The 14,677-nt window shown below is 37.1% G+C and overlaps 1 protein-coding gene and 1 long non-coding RNA gene across 2 annotated transcripts; both read left to right on the top strand.

The window, feature by feature from the left end:
• Positions 1 to 1,551: 1,551 nt before the first annotated feature.
• LOC125793196 (uncharacterized) lies at positions 1,552 to 6,994 on the top strand. The gene is made up of 2 exons (XR_007432784.1): positions 1,552 to 1,822; positions 6,963 to 6,994. It is a non-coding gene; the product is annotated as an uncharacterized LOC125793196 (long non-coding RNA).
• A 1,939-nt stretch (positions 6,995 to 8,933) lies between these two features.
• Positions 8,934 to 14,446, top strand: tnni4a (troponin I4a). The gene is made up of 5 exons (XM_022671256.2): positions 8,934 to 9,110; positions 10,827 to 10,958; positions 11,215 to 11,304; positions 12,798 to 12,968; positions 13,865 to 14,446. The coding sequence occupies exons 1-5, from the start codon at positions 8,949 to 8,951 to the stop codon at positions 13,949 to 13,951; spliced, it is 642 nt and encodes a 213-aa protein (XP_022526977.2). The 5' UTR covers positions 8,934 to 8,948; the 3' UTR covers positions 13,952 to 14,446.
• The last annotated feature ends 231 nt before the right edge of the window (positions 14,447 to 14,677 follow it).

Genomic DNA, 14,677 nt, shown 5'->3' with positions numbered 1-14,677 from the left:
AGCATTTTGTTGCATAAGAATTATTTTCCTGTACACTATATAGTTAATTTTAGCAACTGTATACACTCTATACACTCTAAAAAGTGATTTTGTGTTTTAGACAGATAAACGTATATTATAATATTGATATTTAATATCAACTTGCCAACCTTAAAAAAAAAAAAAAAAACATCTGGGAGGTAAATGGCGGACATTCAAATCCACCAGTAATAATTGTACATCTTTTTTTTTTTTTTTAGCATTTACATCATAAATCGGCAGGAATTCAGTTACTGAATTTAAAGGTTGTTATGTGTTGCCTCCTGGTGGGAAAATCGTATTTCCGATGCACCTGATACCACATGATTATCATTAGGTCTTCAAGATTCAAGATATTTATTGCCATGTGTACAGTGAACAGGCAGATACACTATACAATAAAATTCTTACTTTACTGATCCTCCACTAACACACAAACTATTAGAACAATAAGTAGAAAGAGTAGAACAACACATATTATAGACTATAACATTAATTATAAAATTATAGACAATAGGAAGTAGACAAGTAAAAAGCTTAATTACTGCAGACATGGCTTTTTTATGCTTTAAAATAAATGCTGTTTAAGTTTAAGTCATGGGACATCAATATGTTGTTTTTGATTAATTATAAAGTGATACCTCAGTGGATGGCTTACGAATGTCCATACCTGTATATGTTGTGAGTTGTAATCTTGTGAGTGAGGCTGCACATTGGCAGAACCATAGACTGTGTATAGCTGGACAGAGCATCGTCTCTCAAAAGTGAAGCCACCACAGGTCGGGCGCCCCCTGCTGTTCGGTTTCATAAAGCTGTGTAACCCCACCCATCCCCATAGGTTTTAATGGCAAAACAGACAACTTTCAATCACGTTTTTTTCTAATATTCTGTAATTCTACCTCCTTTATTTAAATGCAACAGCTAGTGTAACCTCTGCTTACATTGTTACATTTTTATATCCACACAGAATTCGTTTTTTAAAATGTTATTTATCTCTATTCAAAAAAGGTGTGGTTTTTGAAAAACGGCTGGTTATGGGCGGGACCAATAACAGACCGTCAGCTCTGCTCCGCTCTGCAGCCGGTGACCGCGAGGCAACCCTCAGGGGGTTTAACATTCCTTTGCATCACAGTGTCAAGTGTGTACCGAAATTTAGGTCATAGACGGCATTATCACTCACAGTGGACAGAGCAGTGGGTGGTAATTGTTGTGACGGGTGATGACATGTCAACAGACAAGCGACACACTGACAGAAATCCCAACCGCATTTAGAGCAATGCAGAGTTCCTTAGCTTCAGTGGGACATAATAGTGGGACTTCAGTGGGACACAATAACTATTTTCATAGGTTTCATTTTTGCATACAGTATTAAAGTGTTGTAAATTTGCCCCTGTGTGCTTCTAAACTCTAACACAGACGCAGATGCTACTAGAGGATTCACTGTCCCTGTCATAAGGCTTAATAATAGCGAGATGATACATGATGGAGGTTTGTAAATCTGTGTGCCCAGCCTTGAATATCATCCACCGCTCGTGTGTGTGATAGTTCAGATACATGTGAGGGGAAAAACTTTGGCCGTCCTCGTCGTGTGGCTTGTGTTTGTGTGTTTGCAGCAGGTCTAGGACAGTGGTGTAGGTCAGAAAGGTGGGCTGCACAGCAGGAGGCGTAACAGAGGAGCTATTTTGGGGGCGCCGTTCACATGTGGGAGGAGAGGCCATAAATCAGCCATCAGAAATCCACTACACTGATTTCTCCTCCACCATCGCTCATCTGACCACTCTCTAACCAACACTTCTCCATACAGGTAAGAACTCTCTATCAATGCCTTTTCTTTTTTAATCCCAGCCAACAGTCCAGAAATGCAGAGTGTGAAGAGGGTCTGGAGAGCATAGAACATTTTCTGCATTTTCTACTTCGACATCTTAGTAAAAAAAAGAGGATTTTTCTTATCTCCTTCAGCTTTAGAATGACTTTATTCATTCCGTGATTAAAGCGTTCAGGTCGAAAGGTCTTGTAAGCTGTAATGGAGGTATTTTTAAGGGGAGATTTTGCTTGCTATGGCATGATGGGAATGAAATTCTCTTCACAGCGCACAGCTCCAAGTCATAAACATCTCCTCACCATTGTTATCCAAAGTTAGTCGAATGGTAACAACTGTAACAAAAATGTATTTAAAGAAATTCTGAAGTATATTTAAGCTGGCAAGTTTTGTAATTAAACGACACAATCTAAATAAAATAAATATAGGAGGTGTTGTAGGTTTATTATCCCGTCTCTCAGTCCGTCTTAAGAGTATTGGAATCCCACATTGTTTAATGCTAAGTGCATTCTGTATCGTGCTTATTTACAAAGTGGATTTCTTGCAATAAAAGGTATTGGGTGTTTTATTGGTGTTGTTGAACTCTGTCGTAAAGTAGGGCAGCACTTGGCTTTCACTCACTAGAGTTTCCTGGCAAGGGAGACAGACAGAAAGAAAAAGAGAGAGAGAGAGAGAGGAAAAGAGAGAGAGTCCTATAGTGAGAGATGATGAATATGCGGAATGTGTGTTGGAAAGGCACGAAGGACAGGTGAGTGTGTGTGGATAAATGTGTGTGTGTTTGTGTGGACATGCATATTTGATTTTGAGCCAAACAGACAGACAGACAGAGAAACACATACACACATATAGTTATCAGTCAAAAGTTTGGACACACTTTTCATTCCTTGTGTTTTTTCTTTTTTTATGATATTTACATTGTGAATTTAATATTGAAGACTATATTAAACCTACACAGGATGCAGAATTATTTTGTAAACTAAAAGTGTTTCAGATTCTTCTAAGTATCACATTAATGTTTGAGGATAGATCTGCACACTCTTGATATTTTAATCTCAGTGTCTTCATGAGGTAGATTAACCTGGAATAGTTTTCTCTTAAAGTCTTGAAGGAGTTCCTGGAGGTGCTGAACAGTAGCTGCTGTTTTTTTCATCCCAAATCACCATCTCAGTTGATCAGGTTTAGATCAGAGGATTGTGGAGGACAAACATTTTCTTACTGTTTACTACATCATTCCATGACTGTCCCTTAATTGTTTTGATGTGTTTAATATTAATCTACAATGTAGAGAATAAATGAAATAAAGAAATAACAAAAAACAATGAATGTGAAGGTGTGTCCAAACTTTTGACTGGTGCTGTATATAAGTTGCCACACAAAAAATGCATGGACATTTTTGAAATCGCTTATATTTGATAGATGTTCTTAACATTGTTCCGTATTTTAAGATGAAAGGGCCAATGGAAATGTGTCTCTGTTCTGCAAAAACCTTGTATTTCCTTTTTTTTTTTCAAAAACTTTCCCCATTTTCTCCCCAATTTACACGGCCAATTACCCAACTCCCCCCATCACTAGTGATGCCCCAACACAGTAGCTACAGTAGCACATGCCTCCTCTGGGACATGTGAGGTCAGCCACCGCATCTTTTTTTTAAAACTGTTGCTGATGCAGCATTGCCGAGCAGCATCACAGCACGTTAGGAGGAAACACAGTGACTTCGTTTCAATACATCAGCGCACAGACGCCTTGTGCTGATCGAAATCACCCTTTGGAGTGATGTGGGAAGAGAGCGCCATCTACCCACCCAGAGAGAGCAAGGCCAATTGTGCTCTCTCAAGGCTCCGGTAGCCGATGGCAAGCTACACGAACAGGATTCGATCGGTATGAACGCTTCAATTGTGAGCATGATGTTTCCATGTACTTTTGTACACAGACACGCACAATATGCAAATCAGTGAATCAATAATACCAACCTCTGGTGATGTCCAACCAATCTGCGTTTCACCGTTATCGGAGGCACACTGCTGCTGCTGCAGCTCAGCCAATCAGCTCTCCTTTCTGCACTGCCCATAACCCATACATCACCCAGTGCCCCTCCCAAACTGCCCCTCCAATTTATTTATTTATTTTTTTTTTTCAAATCTGAGCTGAGGATGGAGTCAACAAAAATTGGGGAGTTAGTTACCCTTTCAAGATACAAGGTTGTTGCATGACAGTGACAAATGAAGGTAGAAACCTAATCCTAGATTTAGAGCGTTTCCATAGTTACATTTATTTTGATGAGATAAGTGGTGATCATCTCACATCCTAAACTGACTGTCACATTTAATGCTGAATGCACTCAAATACTGACAGCAATGTTCCAAAATCAAGTAAAAAAACTTCCTATCCTAGACAGTAGACACAGTTACGCCAACAAAATAAGGATAATTTTTTAGTACCCTTGATTTCAGAAGAAGAAAACAAATAGGTTCTTTACTAAATGGCAAATAAACTAATTCCCGGGTGACTCCACTTTACCAGCCTTTCACTACAAACACTCCAGCAGCCCATTCAGTCACATGGTGGATGCTGTTCTTTTCACATAACCCAATCTGACACGACACTGGCCTATCTCACTATCTCCCCACTGCACGACTGACCCCGCGCTGGGATCGCTGGGATGCACTGAGACTTTTTCCTCTTGAATTCTTTTTCTCTCTGTCCTTTCGTATTTCATCACCACATTTCAGCCAAAGACCCCATTAACCCCTGCTGTGAGGCGGCGATCCCCTCTGCTCCGAGGAGAAGAAGGGGTCAGTTCTTGCCGTCTGGGGCCACAGTGCCCAAACTGTGACCTCTTCACTGTAATGGATCATTTCTTTGGATTCCAGCTGCCTGTGGGGTGATGCAGACTGAAGAGATGCCATTGTTCATCTACAGTCGCAGAAATGAAAGGGGTCCTCTGGAGTGGTGCCACAAGAAGAACCACTTTTGGTTGAGGCAAGATCTTCTCGCTGGGTAGTTCATGAGACACAGATGTGGGAAGATCTGTACAATAGAAAAAAAAACATGTTTGGGAATTTTAAAAAAATTCCACTCAATCCAATTAGAAAATTGTACAGCACAGAAATTTAGGCTGTGTAATTATTATTAAATGAATGGTGACTAAAGGCTGGTTCATACCTACTTGTGGTCACACCACAGGAGGCCGAATGTGAGGAACAAAAGGCAGAATGAGAAGGCTGAGTATCACTCGAAAACTGAATGCGTAGTGACGCACAAATACCTCATTCATTCAATCAAAATTTATGCTGCTGATTTGTATAGTGTTATTAATACTTCTACCGGCTTTACCATCCACAAGCCTGTTTCAACATAATCTCCTATTCTGTTTCTTTTGTTTAGGTTTTTTTATTTTTATTTTCATGCATTAAAGAAAATGGTTTTCAATGCATGCTCAGAGAAAAAACAACATGGAAACATGGAAAGCACAGTAGCAAAAAAAGTATGAACATCTAGAAATGCAGGTAGGAACAGTGGGGAAACAAAAGAGAGAGAGGGAGGGGGAGCAAGAGAGAGAGAGAGAGAGAGAGAGAGTGCCAAAGAGAAAGAGGGTGCAAGGAGGAGAGAGAGAGAGAACAAACCAAGCAGATTCTAGCATGTGCTCTCATTGTAATAAAACTCTGTAATAAAATTATTTTTTAAGCTAGCCAAAATGGTGCGTATTCTTTTGCCAGATAACTCAGCAGGGTTATGGTATAATGTATAACTGCTTGTGTGTTGAAATGGGCACAGTTCTAGAGCTGCTGACAAGGGAGCTGAGTCTGACTCTAAAATAGTCATTGAATTAAGTGTCTTTTGCAGGTAAAAATAGGTGTTTAACATCCTGTGGGGAACAAATACACTAGAAATCAATTTAAATTAGAAATTGCATCTAATTAATTAAACAACACCCCGGCCTGCTTCTGACGCATTTGACCCAAACTGCTATATAACTTGTAAAATCTGAATAAAAGAGAGAGAAAACAAAATTAAGTCATATAAAGACTCCTTCTTAATAACCTATTGGTTACACATTTGGAACAATCTAACAAGGGTTTGTGGTGAGAAAGGTCACAACCCAAAACTTTTGCGGCACAAATTTTGAGCAGTCTTTTGCCCTTTTATCTGCAACGTTTGTCTATGGGTGACCGGGGACCAGTAAGGATACACAAGTTATGTCCTTTAAAAAATGCTACAAAGGTCACCTGCATTTCTCAGCTGTATAGAAAAGATTCTTTACTTTGTGCCAAATATTTAAACTTCAGATTTGAAGAAAAAAAATCTAAAGTGTTATATATCTTTGGCATATAACATTACAGGTTTTCTCTGAATCACCAACACATTCTGAATTTTAATTATATATTTTTACAACAAGAAAATTAGAAGTTAAAAAAAAAAAAAAAAAAAGTTCCTAAAATCTTTACTATGGAACCTTAGTTTTCAGTCTAATGTTTAATTCTGCATTATTGTATATGGGAGGCTAAAGTGTAGAACAAAAGCTACTTTTTAAAAAATATATTCATGTGTTGTTAGTGATTCAGACACTCATTAAGACATTAAGTAATTATAACTGGATTTGTGCACTTGTCAATGTTTTTCTTCTTCTTTAGTTTAGCTATAGAGTAGTATATTACTGGAACTTCAACCTATAAATATTACACCTAACAGATGCCTCCTGTCTGATCTCTCTCCACAGCTAGTATAAAAGAATGTATCGAGTGGTGGGTGGTGAATGTATACGCCAATTAAACGACGTTTCCTTCCCAGAACTGTTCGCCCAAACTGAGAACTGCTCTTATTTTTAAATGTCTGCGGCTGGTCTAAAAGTGATACATGCCTTTTCTCCCCGGGGTCCGTCAGGCCCCACCTGCCTCACGTGCACAGTTCCAGCATTAGCGTGTTATCTTTTGATCCCTCTCGGTCCAGAGCTTTGTTTTATGCATTGTGCTGCTTTCGTCAGCGTGATCTCTCTTTCCATGGCGACTTCAGATAATCCCGTGGCAGAGAGGGCCAGCATCTGACGGGCATTGTGAGGTTGCACGATATGAATGTGCTGCCCAGCGCATGCTGAAATCTGACCATGAATACTCTGGCTTTCTTTCAGGGCACGTAGCGCAAGGTGACCATGTCTGAGGGGTAAGGGTCATTTCACCTGGCATAACGACTCTATCAACATCACATTCATTTAGCGTGACTGATTCACGACGTGTGATGATGAATGGTTCAGTAATATGTTTGTTATTTGTGTTTGTTGCCATGTTCCTCTATGGATGACGTTGTCCTTCGACAGACCGGTAAGAACATCTTTTGTTTTTTTGAAGCCAATCATACAAAAATCCCATTTTTGACAGTTTCTTTAATACAAGTTGCCAATATATCATAAAGCATACATTAGTAGACATTTATAGACACTATTGTATATTGGTATCATATTTAAACATACAGTACATTCACTGAACCAGTGAAAAATTTTGACGCATCTTCTCATTCATGTTTTTATTATTTTTTTTATTCCAAACTATGATGGAAAAGATAAGGAATCATGTAGTAAACTTAAAATAAAGCTGTTAATCAAACCAAAATACTCTAAGAAGAATTTACAGGTGGCTCTTGTCTGGGGTGCTGTTAGCTTGCAGTTTCAAGGGCTGGTAACTCTGATTAACTTATCCTGTGCAATAGAGGTAACTCCTGGTCCTCCTTTCCTGTTCCTGATGAGAGCCAGTTTTATCGTAAAGTTTTTTTTTGCAATTAATGGATACTTTCAAAATTCTCATTCGTTTCGATTTACTGACCTACATTTCTTGAAGTCATTTATTTTTTTACTTAGTTAAGTAGTTTTTGTCATGTTATATATTAGAACATTACTCAAATAGGGATATTCACTGTATACCTGTAACTCTACCTCTTCACAACTTTGCAACCGATTCTCTAAAACACATTAAGAGGCAAGAAATTCAAGTAATTAACTCTTGACAATGTCAGCACAGCTGTTAACTAAAAGCCTGAATTCCAGGTGACTCTACCTCATAAAGCTGGCTGAGAAAATCCAACCAAGATGTGCAAATCTGTCATCTAAGCAAGAGGTTCCTACTTTGAAAAATCTATAATTTAAAACATTTTCATCTCTGTGTGGATGGAAGTGATTTTATAATTTTCCAGATACTATTCTATTGGATGTAGCCTAATTTTGGTGCAAAAACATCATGGCAATTCTAAAATTCTTTAACATACCTAAAATTCTGAAATGATGTCCATTGGATAGATGCATGGAAAGTTGAGTTATCTGGACACAAAACAGAAGACGTGTGGTGCAAACCAAAGAAAGTTGTATTGAGATGCATGCAGAAAAACACTCAAACATCACACAGTTGAAAGAATACTGCATGGAGGAGTGGGAAAACCTTCTTCCAGCCAGTGTAAGAGACTGGAGGATGGTTATAGAACTAAAATGGCTAACAAATAATTGAGGTAATATCAGGCAAAGGGGTTAGACATACAATACATAAAAGCATTCTGGTATATTCATTATTTTTAAGTGTTATTACCTCTATCTCTTAGTATTATCATATAAATGACGATCAAACATCAATATGTTTAAATATAAGAAACACACACACAGTGTACAACCTTTTCACATGACTATACATTGAAATACATCTTCTATAAAGTAAGAGCATTAGTCAGAGGTTTTATAAGGATTTATACTAATATAATATAAGTGCTAAAATATAGAAATATAATACTTCGCTTTTTCAACAAAAAAAAAATAAATAAAATCTCCTTTGTAATGATCCTGCAAATTGTTTGCAAGCAAAACCCATTGATTGGAATTTGGCTGACATTTAGCGAGCTCTCCTACTTGACAGTGAGCAATTAGCATGAATATCAGGAGAACGCAGTGAGCTGAATTGAATTGCTCTTCCTAATCCAGGGCTAAATGGTCGTATCTTTGAGAATTTTGTGTGATTGAACGGAGCGGCATGAGGTAAAGTAAGCTCCACTGTAGGTATGCTGTGCTCAGTTTAGTCCCGTATTGAGAGACTAGAGTCCCCATGCTGGAAATTCCGGCAGTAATCAGCTCAGGCAGTTAATGCATGCTCCATGGCGTCTGCAGATTAGGCGCTGTTTGCATGCTAACGCAACTGCAGATCAGACCGAGAATGACTCGACTCTTTTCTTACAGAGAAAGTCTAAAAAATCAAGATCCAAGCCCACGTCCAATTACTCAGCCACGCGCCGGCTGATGCTGAAGGTGGGTAAAAAAAAACACGGAGTCAATATCTTCAGCAGATGAATCACCACCTATATCCATTATCCCTCCACTATTTTCATATACACAGACTTGATTAGTAGGCCTATCTTGGTCCTTTATAAGTTTCACAGCTCTTGTATTATCTAAAATTATATGAGTACTACATAACGGTGTAATTGATGTGCTGTGAATGACTTTTCTCTGCACTCTCTGTTCCTTCAGGTAGGTGGTGAGCAAAGCGATAGACTATTGTTACTGTAATGAATCATGATTAAACTTTTAAATATACGTCATAGGTTTTGTCAGGACTTCTAGAACACTGAGCCATGGCAGGTATTATTAGATGGTTACAGTGCTCAAAGATAGTGGTCAACCGATACTGACTAACTGATGTTTAATGACCATTTCCAAAATCAATCACAATATTTAGGTAGAAAAATTAATACAAGTTTAGTATTTGAATTAAAATGAACCAAAAACAAACGTGTTATGTGTAATTTCACTATAATATGCACAGAATGCACAGGATTTGTATTCATTTATTTAATTGAATAACGTTGTTAAATCTTATCTTACCAACATTACATCCTGGTCTGGGCAAGAACATACCATATGCTGGTAAGCCAGCTGGGCACACACATGGAGCTGAGCAGAAGTGGCATACAATTATCCAAAAGCAGTGTGTAAGACTGGTGGAGGATAACATGCCAAGATGCATGAAAACTGTGATTAATTACCAGGGTTATTCCATCAAATATTGATTTCTGAACTTCTTAAAACTTTATGAATATTAACTTGTTTTTTTGCATTATTTGAGGTCTGAAAGCTCTGCATCTTTTTTGTTATTTCAGCCTTTCATTTTTTGCAAATAAATGCCCTAATTGACAATATTTTAATTTGGAATTTGGGAGAAATGTTGTCTGTAGTTTAAAGAATAAAACAACAATGTTCATTTTACTGAAACATAAACCTATAAATAGCAAAATCAGTGAAACTGATTTAGAAACTGAAGTGGTCTCTAAATATTTTCCAGAGCTGTACATACAGTATATTTATACATTATGGCTACTGTTTCCAATTAATAAGCTGAATTTCAGATTAATAAAATTCCTAATAGATGTTGTTGTAATTCATTTGAAGTGTAGCCAACATAATCCAAAGAAGCCAAAAAATCTGCATTTTTTAATTGTGTTTTTCGTCCAAAACTGCTGCTGTTAAATAAATACACTATATTGTGCCTAATACATAAACAGTATTACCATCAAACATCAGTGATACTTTATCTTTACTTTAATTAAAAAATAATAACAATAATAACTTCCTTATCCAATCAGAACATACACACTATCTCAGACAAAATCTGAGCTTAGCATTTGAATATACCTACTATTCCTCTTTAGCAGCGATAGAAAACACATTTGCCTAGAATTCATAGAGCCTGTTAGATGTTATTAGACTTTGTATTAGGCTAGAAGACAAAAAGACCATTAGACTTTGTCTAAGGTCATTTTTAAACTGGTAAAGCTGGTTAGCTAACCTTTATGAAGCTGAGCTCAGAACATACAAAAACATACGCAGGTCAAAAGCTAAGCTAATGTGAGCTAATGCAGTTTTTTTCAGCTGGTTAGCATCAAGTAGCTGACTAAATGTTAGCTCAGTATGCTAATCATGCCCTGTTGTAAATGTGATACGAGTGTTTCATCTTGTCTTTCACAGACGAAACTTCTGAGGAAGGCAGAGAGTTTACTGGATAAAGAGCAAGATCAGAAGAGAATAGAGCGAGAGAACGTTCTGAACGAGAGAGCGCCTCCTCTCAAACTCTCTGGCCTCTCAGTACAGGAGCTGCAGGTACTGCAGATTAGCATTTCAATTAGCAACCTTTTACCACAGCCCCAAAACAGTAGTGCTCTTCATTTTTAAAAGCTCCTGGGCTTAGAATTGCTTAGGCAAGCTATTGCTTATAGTACTGTACACTGTGTCTGAGTTTCTGTTATTAAAATGTCTTCTAGAATTTGGAGGTAGAAGCTTTATTGAATGCCTTAATATGCATTTTTACATAGTTTTGCATCTCAATGACAGAAATGTGCTAAAATTCTCTTTGCAGGAACTTTGCAAGGATTTACATCACAAGATTGATATAGTGGATGAAGCGAGATATGACCTTTTACTCAAAGTGGGCAGAAACGATTCAGAGGTATTGTTGCAGTTGTTCTATATTTACATGTTTGATATTAATTCCTTTTTTTTTTCAGTCTCTTCAGTTATTAGATTTTGGAAGTCTTTAGGTCTATGTCTGTTTGCTTTACTATGTGTTGTTTTACAATGCCAAATAAGAAATTGGGACAGCATGAAAAATTTAAATTTTTAAAAAGCACAGTGTGTCTTATATTTTATTTTAGTTGACTGCTGACAGTACGATTTTTTATGTTTCATTGGGTCAACTTCATTTCGTACTTCATACTAATATACACCTATTTCTTCAGCCCAACTTTTTTGGAATGTGTTGCTTGTCTGAAATGCAGTAATGGATGTATATTAGAAAAAATATATATATAAATATTTATATAAAATAAAGTTGAATGGACAAAACATTAAATATATTGGGTTCATACTGTCTGCAATCAAATAAAAGTAAAATAAATGTAAAAAAAAAAAAAAACCTTCTTATGAATTGTTCATGTGTCCGTGACAAGTCTTTGCAACCCTTCACCCCCCACTTCTTACTTTTAGCTATGTGATGAGAAATTAATCAGTAAGAGTTTGGACACATTGAGTGCAAATTAAGACAAAGAGGCCTTTTTTTTTAGCGATTTATAGGTACGCCGTGAGCCACAGACCATGCATCTTGATTTAGGTTGGGCATAATGTGAAATAAACCTTGACTAACATTCTCTTTAAGAGCCCAGTGCGCTCTGACTTTGGCAGATTGGTATTTTAATGGTGCAGCGCTTCTGCTTGTTCACGCGGTGAAGGTACACAAGTAGGTCATTTGCAGGAAAAGCACGTTGAGTGCACACTGCGCACCTGCATGGTCAAGATAGCAATGAACCTCTGGAGGTTGACTTTTGTTTAGGTTGTTTTCTGTGTGTGGCAGTGCATTGCCAAGATAGCAATATACCAGATATTTACCTGAACCCACCTCACTTTTAGACCTTCACGCCCATCAGCGTAATTATGTAGGCTCATAGATAGGGCTTCAAGGCTTTGTAGAAATAACAATTGAACAGTCACAGTGTTTGACTTTACTTCCCCAATATTGGTTTCAAAGAAACACTCAAATTGATTTAAGATCTATGGTTGATTTCACACTCAATGTTGCTTTTTTCCTCACACTCACAATGTTGATTTTACACTTACAGTATTCAATATCTATAGTACATTAACAGGACAGTTTTCCCATGACTTTTGCCAGATCCCATAGAAATGTGCTAAAGAGTGCTAAAGAAATGCTATATAAATGTGTTCTCTGAACTTTCTCTACTGCAGTTCCTAAAAAGTATTTTTTGGTAATTTTATGAAAATGTTACAGATAAGACAGATACTGTTTCTGTTTCGTAGATTCTTAGGGAAAGGAAGTTTTGCCAGATTGCGCTCGACTGCTGCAGTCCATGATTGGATCATTATTGTTAGATTTGTTTCACACATATGGTAACATATGGTCTAAAGCTGATTTTTTTCATGCATCAGATCCAGTCACTGCACCAGAAAATCTACGAGCTGAAGGGTAAAATGAAGAGACCCAAGCTGAAGAGAGTGAAGAAGTCAGCAGACGACATGTTGGGAGCGCTGACGGACAACAAGCTCATGAAGGCTGACTTCAAAGCCAACCTGAAGACAGTGAAAAAGGAAGAAGAAAAGGTGACGTTAATGCCAGCAAAGCACCGCTTTATCTCTCTCCAACTGAAGTTTCAGCGCCCTTCTATAGTCTCATATCAAACCTTCAGTCAGGCTGTTCAGAGCTGCTGCTGCTGCAGAATAGAGTTTTTTTTTTGGGGAATGTATGAATCTTAAAGTAATAAATAAATAAAATCCTGCCAAGAATTATTCTTAGAAGTGATGCGAAAAAAAAAAAAAGAAACTTAAGTGCTTTCCCTGAAGACTCTTTCAATGGATGGTGCCTTATAGAACCTTTTTAAGGAGATAGGCAAGTTTAAAAAATCCCATTATGGTGATTTTCAGATTATCTTAAAGAAAAATCTTTTTTTTTTTAAATAGCGCACAAAATACACCCATTTAAAACGAACATTGTGGCTAATGTGTTTGCTGTTTCGTACTTATTTTTACCTATGTTTAGCTATAACAACATACTGTCTACTGTCTTTAAGATTAAAAATATCTTAAAAGGTACTTATATGAGTTCATTGGAGTGATAACAATAAACCAACTATTTTGTGTTTCCTAAAATAACTTGTGGATAACATTTTAAACTACAATTGTAAATATACTAAAAACGTAGTTTTGGTTATCTAAGCTTTACTGGAGTTTTTTTTTCAGATGACTTTACATTTTAAAAACAGCCTTGTTACTCCTATTTTATTTTAGCTTGCTCAGCTTCATAGTAGAACATTTTAAACTGGAAACACTTGAGAGTTGGTGTGGGATCTACAGTATTTACAGTATCTAGAGCCATATGCACACTGCCATTAGAGGTAATTGTACACTCAGGCTATAGTTTCATATTTACTGCTCTACTGATGTCAGTCTCTTAGTTTCACTGAAAGTGGTTCTCTCTGTTTGTCTCTTTTCCCCTGCAGAAAGAGGAGGTGACAGACTGGAGGAAGAACGTGGAAGCTATGTCTGGGATGGAGGGCAGAAAGAAGATATTTAATGCTGGCCAGTGAAGCATTGGCAAATTATTTTTATCTCTTTTTTAAAAAAAAAACATTTTTTTGAGCAAAGACACAGTTCTGCAAAACATGGGCCTAGTTGTTTAAAGGTAAAGATGGGTATCTGCATATGAAGGCACATATTCTGGGGCAGTTTTGTGCGTTTGGGTTTATTTTTGTGTGACTGTTTGAAATTTCGAAAAACATTAACAGATCAGCCATTTGTCTACAATAATAAAGCATAACATTGTGACCACTTCCTTTTTTCTACATCAATTATCATTTTTTAAATACTATTTTTTATACTTAGCTCCACTGAGCATATAAGGTATAAGGCCACCTTTATAGTTCTATAATTACACTTTATTTATTATATATTCACTGTTGTGAGGGGAAATAGTGTTTAAAATCTCCAGCAGCACTGCTGTGTCTGATCCAAATCACTCAGGGTTCCTAGCTCTGTCAGGTGGCATTAGCCGCTAACCGTTAGCGGTCAGCCGTATGAAAATAGACCAGAAAATAGACGTTTATTGATAGACGTGCATCTTATAATCTAATTTGAAAATACGGTATACAGAGAAACAGATACAGTACTACAGTCTGTAATTATAGAACTACACAGTGTTCCAATATGCTCAGTGGAGCTAAAAAAAAAAAAAGGTAATAGGTTTAAAAACAAGGAGTTGGTCATATTGTTATGCATAATCAGTGTGTTTTGTAACACAACACTGACTCGCATGA

This window comes from Astyanax mexicanus, chromosome 2 (assembly GCF_023375975.1).
Source record: "Astyanax mexicanus isolate ESR-SI-001 chromosome 2, AstMex3_surface, whole genome shotgun sequence".
Taxonomy (NCBI): Eukaryota; Metazoa; Chordata; class Actinopteri; order Characiformes; family Acestrorhamphidae; genus Astyanax; species Astyanax mexicanus.
This window is presented reverse-complemented; position numbering and strand designations above follow the sequence as displayed.

What these genes read in the sequence shown, in the direction of transcription:
- tnni4a (XM_022671256.2), top strand. Translation starts at nt 8,949, where the DNA reads ATGCATGCTCCATGGCGTCTGCAGATTAGGCGCTGTTTGCATGCTAAC. An exon ending in CGCGCCGGCTGATGCTGAAG is followed by an intron (nt 9,111 to 10,826) that starts GTGGGTAAAAAA and finishes TGTCTTTCACAG; the next exon opens with ACGAAACTTCTGAGGAAGGC. An exon ending in TCTCAGTACAGGAGCTGCAG is followed by an intron (nt 10,959 to 11,214) that starts GTACTGCAGATT and finishes TTCTCTTTGCAG; the next exon opens with GAACTTTGCAAGGATTTACA.